The sequence below is a fragment of the Pinus tabuliformis genome, chromosome 6, assembly GCF_031772625.1.
Source record: "Pinus tabuliformis cultivar Carrire ecotype Pingquan chromosome 6, CPIR1, whole genome shotgun sequence".
Classification (NCBI taxonomy): Eukaryota; Viridiplantae; Streptophyta; class Pinopsida; order Pinales; family Pinaceae; genus Pinus; species Pinus tabuliformis.
Window position 1 is genome coordinate 1,576,533,622 of NC_142292.1, and position 6,769 is coordinate 1,576,540,390.

Below are 6,769 nucleotides of genomic sequence, written 5' to 3' on the forward strand. Positions count from 1 at the left end.
GACATTGTAACTTTTGTAATCGAGATGGCCACTTAGAATCTAAATGCTTTAAGAAGATGGAAGCCTTGGAAGCCGCAATGAAGAATCATAACATCCATGTGGAGCCTACTTCAACTTCAACTTCCGGAATGGCACTTTCTGCATGTCGTTGTCAATCATCTCAGTCTGGTTATGCATTAAATGTATCTTCTTCTTCTTCTCATTCTCATGAGTGGCTCATTGATTCTGGAGCCTCTTATCACATGGCCAAAAACCAAGCCATGTTTTCCTCTTTAAATGATTGTAACACCAAAAATATATATGTTGGTGATGATAGATCTCTTAATGTTGTAGGAACTGGAACTGTTCATCTAGACAATGGTCAGTTTAATGATGTATTATGTGTTCCAACCTTATCCTGCAACCTTCTATCTGTCTATCAGATAACTCATTCAGGTGAAGGTAAAATTGTTGAATTTTCACCTCATGATGTTGTAATCAAGGATCTAAAAGATCCTAAACAGATTCTAGCCACTGGTCTTGTTGATGATTCCATAAGGTTGTATAAGTTTCACAACTTTGGGTCATCAAATCTTCCCTCAGTATTTGTTGCTCATAATGATGAAGTGAGCAAACTTTGGCATGAGCGATTTGGTCACTTAAACTATCGCTCCCTTCAGCATCTATGTAAAGAAAATATGGTGACAGGTCTTCCTATGGTATCTTGCAGAGATGGTGTTTGTTCCGGATGTGTACTCGGAAAACATCATCGGGACAGTTTTGACAAACGTGCCTCTTGGCACGCCTCAGCCCCTTTACAGCTTGTGCACAGTGATTTATGTGGTCCTCTTCCTGTTGCTTCATTCTCTGGCTGCAAGTACTTCTTAACTTTCATTGATGATTTCTCTAGACGCACTTGGGCATACTTCTTAAAACTCAAGAGCGAAGTATTTAACACATTTTTGGCCTTCAAAGCCTTTGTTGAAAAACAATCTGGACATCAAATTCTTAAGCTAAGAACTGATAATGGTGGAGAATATGTTAAAAACACATTCATCAACTTTTGCACCGAAAATGGAATTCAAATGCAACATACTGTTCCATACACTCCACAACAAAATGGTGTAGCTGAAAGGAAAAATCGCACCTTAAAGGAAATGGCTAATTGTATGCTGCAATCTAAAGGACTCAGTCTTAGTTTTTGGGCCGAAGCAATTAATTGTGCAAATTATATAATCAATCGCACTCCTACTAAGGTTCTAGAGAATATCACTCCAGAAGAAGCTTGGAGTTCCATTAAACCAGATGTAAGTCACTTTCGTGTGTTTGGAAGTGAAGCATGGGCCCATATTCCAGATGAAAAGCATAAAGCTTTAGAACCTAAGAGTGAGAAATGTACTTTTGTTGGATATTTTGAAGATGTAAAGGGTTATAGACTTATTCCATTTAAGTCCAAAAATGTTATCATTAGAAGAGATGTAAAATTTGATGAAAATAAATCGGCCTGCGAGCCTAGTCCGGCGGATGTGCCACCTCTTCCTATCTCTTCTACTTTTGAAAACATTTCTTCTTCAGATGATGAAAGCGAGGATGATAATCCTTCCCCACCTTCTCAGGATCCTCAACTTCCAAGATGGGTCCGTGCTACTCGGGATGCAGCAGGTGATCTTGCCGGTGATCCTACAGATCAGCGACATACACGTTCTCAGTTTGAAAGAGCCTCTTCTTTACTGGCTCAAGCTCCAGTAAATCATGATCCTGACACTTTTGCAGAAGCTTCAGGCCATCCACATTGGGAAGCAGCTATGAATGAAGAATATCATTCATTGATGACAAATGATACATGGGATCTTGTTCCTCTACCAAAGGGACGCAAACTTGTTAGATGTAAATGGGTTTACAGAACCAAGTATGGACCAGATGGGAAAGTTGATAAACATAAAGCTCGTCTTGTTGCTAAGGGCTTTTCACAGGTTGAAGGCATTGACTACACTGAAACCTTCTCCCCTGTTGCCAAAATGAACTCTATCCGCCTTGTTCTTTCCCTTGCTGCCTCTTTAAAATGGGAAGTCCATCAGATGGATGTTAAATCTGCCTTCTTGCATGGGGACTTGAAGGAAGAAATCTATATGGAACAACCCATTGGCTTCATACAAACAGACTCTAGCCTTGTTTGTCGACTCAAGAAATCCCTTTATGGTCTCAAGCAAGCTCCTCGGGCTTGGTATGCCAAAATGGATAGCTTTCTTTTAGAATCTGGCTTTTCTAGGTGTCATTCTGACAATACTGTCTACACCAAGAAAGTGGGCAACTCTCTTATCATCCTTGTTCTTTATGTTGATGATCTTATCCTTACTGGTAGTGATCCCAACCTTATAAACCATGTGAAGTCTAGCCTCAAAAAGAAATTTGAAATGATAGACTTAGGACACTTACACTATTTTCTCGGTCTTCAAGTCTTGCAATCCAAGGAGGGTATTTCCCTTTCCCAGTCCAAGTATGCTTGTGATATTCTTCGTCATTTTCACATGGAAGACTGTAAGCCAGCCCCTTCTCCCTTTCAGTCTGGAGTCAAACTTTCAGTCTCTTGTACTTCTCCTGAAGTTGATGCTACCTTATACCGTCAACTTGTAGGAAAACTCTTGTACTTAACCCATACTCGTCCTGATCTTTCCTTTGTTGTTGGCCTTGTTGCTCGTTTTATGCAAAACCCCCGTGAAAGTCATTGGAAAGCAGCTAAAAGAATACTTCGTTATGTTCGAGGTACAGTACAGTTTGGGATTCATTACAGTGCCAAAGCAGCTCCTCTATTAGTTGGTTTCACTGATTCTGATTGGGCTGGTGACCCTGATGATCGGAAGTCCACTGCCGGTTATGTCTTCACTCTTGGTTCAGGACCTATTACATGGGCTTGTAAGAAACAGGCTGCCATTTCTCTTTCGTCAGCAGAAGCAGAGTATCGTGGTGCCGTGGAAGCTAGTAAGGAAGCCTTGTGGCTTCGTCAGATCCTATCAGAGTTTGGCTTTGAGCAGCAGCATCCAACCACACTTTGGTGTGATAATCAAAGTGCCATTCAGCTATGCAAAGATCCAGTCCAGCATCAGCGCAGCAAACACATTGAACTACACATGCACTTCATCAGAAAGCTCATTCATGACCATGTTCTTGAAGTGCAATATTGTTCAACAGATGATCAGGTTGCAGACATCTTCACAAAGGCTCTCACAGAGGCGAAGTTCACTAAACTTCGATATATGCTTGGAGTTCAGGAAGTTGTCACTAAGGGGGGATAGGCTCTAGTGCCTCCTTCCTTCTCCTATTGTGTCATATTTGTAAATCCTTCAATCCTATCCCAAGTTGTTCTTAAGGGGGGATGTTAGGATATTCCAACACATAGGATATAGTTAAGTTCAACTTGGTCTAGTATAGAGTTAGGTATAGAGTTAGGTAAAGTGTCTTTCTTTACCGTTGTACATTTTGTAACTTACAATCCGACGGTCACGATATGTAGTGATCCGACGGTTCACTCTCACCTCGGTATTACCGACACTTGATCCGTGGCTTGACACCCGATTGGTCCATGAGTTCTATTTAAAGCGCATGGAGGGTCATTGTTCGGGTAATCCGTGCATGAGAGAAGCTTATGTAAATTTTCATTCTTTGATTAATAAATTGCCTGTAGTACCTACGTTTGAGGGTTTTAACCACGTCAAAAATACTGGCGTATTGATCTGTGATCTGGTTGTGAGCGGTGTCCTTTTGGTATTCTTTCTGAGGAACTTACCCTGTAAATTCCTACAATTAAATCCCTCTATTTTATCTAAATAACAAATTCTCTAAACCCGTTTTGTATAACATAAATAACTTAACATCAGTGAAATCCATAACACCATATAAATTAAAATAAAAAGATTTTATTTAATTTAAACTATTAGATTCTTTTACCGTAGATCTATTTAAATATATAAATTTAAAATACCTTATTAAAATGAAAATATTCCCCGCACAGGTTATTAGATAAAAAATTATAAATACTTTTACATTAAATTTATAAATTTTAATAAACTTTCAAATAAACAACATTATTTTGAATATGCCACTAATTCATTATACCCATTCCCAAATTGTTAGGCGAGTTCATTAAATCAATTGTGAAAAGTGCAGCATTACTTACATATCTCCATTGTAACAAGTCTATGGAACCAACTTTTATAAATGAAAAAAACAGAAAGACAGAAAGATTACAACAAAATTTCTTCAAATATATTTGCAAAAATTTACCATTACATTAAAAGGTATACCAGTTTAATACTTCAAAGTGACAGCATCACTTCTCAGAAGTGTTAGCTTTAATCCATTCTGTGTTGTGTACTGTTATGGTGAAGTTCGTTTATTCGTTGATAACCAGGCACTGTAAAACTATTAATTGGCTGCATATTGCCTTCATCAGAAGATGTATCTTCAAACTCAATCATCTCCTCGGCTATTGTAGCCGGTCCCATGTAGAACTCTTCTAATCCAAAGTCCAATGAACAGTCGGATGGAGAAAAAAATGGATTCCAGTGGGGAGTCGATAGTTCCTTTAAATATGACAAACTGTCAGTTAAAGTAGCTGCATCTTCTGCAAATCGATCGGAATATGGGGACAGCTGTTCCGACCTAGAAGAGGTAAAGCTTTCCATTTCTGTTTGAACGAGAATAACGTCCTCTGTGATGGAATCATTCACAAGTATCTCGCAGGGCGACTTGGAGAAATTCTTACTTTCTGCAACCTTACATAATTTGAAACCTTCATCTGAACTACGATTATTGCAACCATTTGATCGTGCCATTTCAGCTTGTTTCATCGCCGTTGTTATTTTGAGGGGAGGGGTTTTGAACACTTGATTTTGTAGGAGAGAAGGAGATTTTGATCTCATCTTCACATTTTGAGTACTTGAATTGGGTTGAGATTCGTTCATTGACCGCAGCTTCTTGCGTAGATGGGTGTTCCAGTAGTTCTTGATTTCATTGTCTGTTCGACCAGGCAGTCGTCCCGCTATCAGTGACCACCTGCAGGCAAACACATATAAAGACACTTGTGTTGTACTTATTGCATCAATCTCTCACTCTGCTACTAATAATTCCAAACTTTGGAGACCCCGACAGAAGGAATCAATAACTATTGGTGAGTAAATAGATGATGTTCAATCATTGTGGACATACCGATTGCCGAGAAGACGGTGCATCCGAATAATGAGTTCCTCTTCATCGTGGGAAATGTTTCCACGTTTAATGCCGGGACGAAGATAGTTCAACCACCGTATTCTACAACTCTTTGCACACCTCATAAGACCTGTAAAACCAATTTTTTTCAATATTTATTAAGGTTTACATGCCTTAACCCTGATGTGAACTTAAAGAGTAAGACATTCACCTAGATTCGCTAGAGAAATAATAAGACATATAGTTAGATTGACCTGCTTTTTGGGGGAGATTTCTCCATCCACCATCGCCATGAATTCGAATGTAATCAGACAAAATCATATCCTCCTTGGCACTCCAGGCCCCGCGGTTGAGCCCTTCTTTTGAGCTGCAAGGAGATCTACCCATCCTGGATATTCGTTTACTGTAACTCCACCACTGACGATCTCCCCTTCTGGGAACAAACAGATATGGCACTGGCCCCTTGGCTTGAGTATATATAGAAACAATTAGATTCTCCTGCTCTATTTTTCGGAAAATAATTATCATGTGACAATTATAGTTTGTGATTTCGAAGGGCACATCTGTCACAGATTTTCTAGCCTAAAAGCAGATTTTCTTACAAAAGACAAAATAGGAGACTATCACCTCTCGTGGACGAAAAAAAGCAGAAATTCAATACCGAGATTATGAGGAAACGATAAAATGGGTTCAGTAGAAATTTAAGAGGGTCGGATTACGGGGAGAGCAATTTTCTTTTCTAAATCATTACGGTGATTCATAAATAGACTTGACACTAATCGAAGAATGCCTAAAAAGTGATTACAGTCACCACGCGCACACTAGGTTGAAACATTGAATATGAGACAGTGGAAGATGGTGGGTTATTCCCTGGAGGACGCCAGTTGCCATTAAACAACAAACATTCTACGGAGGCGAAGATCGATAGCCTGAGGAGTTTCCAGAACCGGCGAAATGCGGGCCTACTCATTTCTTTTGGTAATCATGGTACCACGTTAAAGATAAGGCAAACATGTTTTCATATTTGTGAGTGATAGAGTTCCTGTGGATGAAATACACCACTGATGTGATAAAACCTCATTCATTATCATTTGTTGATGCTATCTTTATTTGGAATAATATTAAATAATTAATGAAATGTAACGTTAAGATATTATTAAGGGTTAAAAGTCTTTATTAATAATTATTTAATATAACTTGAATATTTTAGTTAGGTGGATGGAATCTGAAACTGTAATATAAGTTAAATAGTTTACTATACTGAATGCAATCTGAGAATGATAATTGTAAAAGCAAGATTTTGTTAATGATTAATGAAAAACTATGATATTTTTTTAGTTAAAATTCAATATAAGTTAAAACATTTCACTTGCAGGAATGGAATGGTCGTGAAGACTCGTGATAACAATCATTTAAAATATATATATATATATATATATATATAGAATATTATATTATTATTGAAATTTAAATATTTTGTATTAATTTTTTTTAAATTACATACTAATTAATAATATAATTTTTGAAATATATATATATATATATTTTGTATTTCATTAAAAATATGGTTAAAAAAATTATATAG

General features: G+C 37.7%; 1 protein-coding gene across 1 annotated transcript; it reads right to left on the minus strand.

Moving 5' to 3' along the window:
- Nucleotides 1–4,283: 4,283 nt before the first annotated feature.
- Nucleotides 4,284–5,910, minus strand: LOC149264817 (uncharacterized). The gene is made up of 3 exons (XM_089390469.1): nt 5,439–5,910; nt 5,185–5,314; nt 4,284–5,031 (listed from the first exon to the last, which is right to left on the minus strand). The coding sequence occupies exons 1-3, from the start codon at nt 5,710–5,712 to the stop codon at nt 4,329–4,331; spliced, it is 1,107 nt and encodes a 368-aa protein (XP_089246595.1). The 5' UTR covers nt 5,713–5,910; the 3' UTR covers nt 4,284–4,328.
- Between the last annotated feature and the right edge of the window lie 859 nt (nt 5,911–6,769).

Coding starts and splice junctions, on each gene's coding strand:
- LOC149264817 (XM_089390469.1), bottom strand. CDS start 5,712: ATGATAATTATTTTCCGAAAAATAGAGCAGGAGAATCTAATTGTTTCT. Junction 5,315..5,438: donor AAATCTCCCCCAAAAAGCAG/GTCAATCTAACT, acceptor TTGGTTTTACAG/GTCTTATGAGGTGTGCAAAG. Junction 5,032..5,184: donor CACCGTCTTCTCGGCAATCG/GTATGTCCACAA, acceptor GTTTGCCTGCAG/GTGGTCACTGATAGCGGGAC.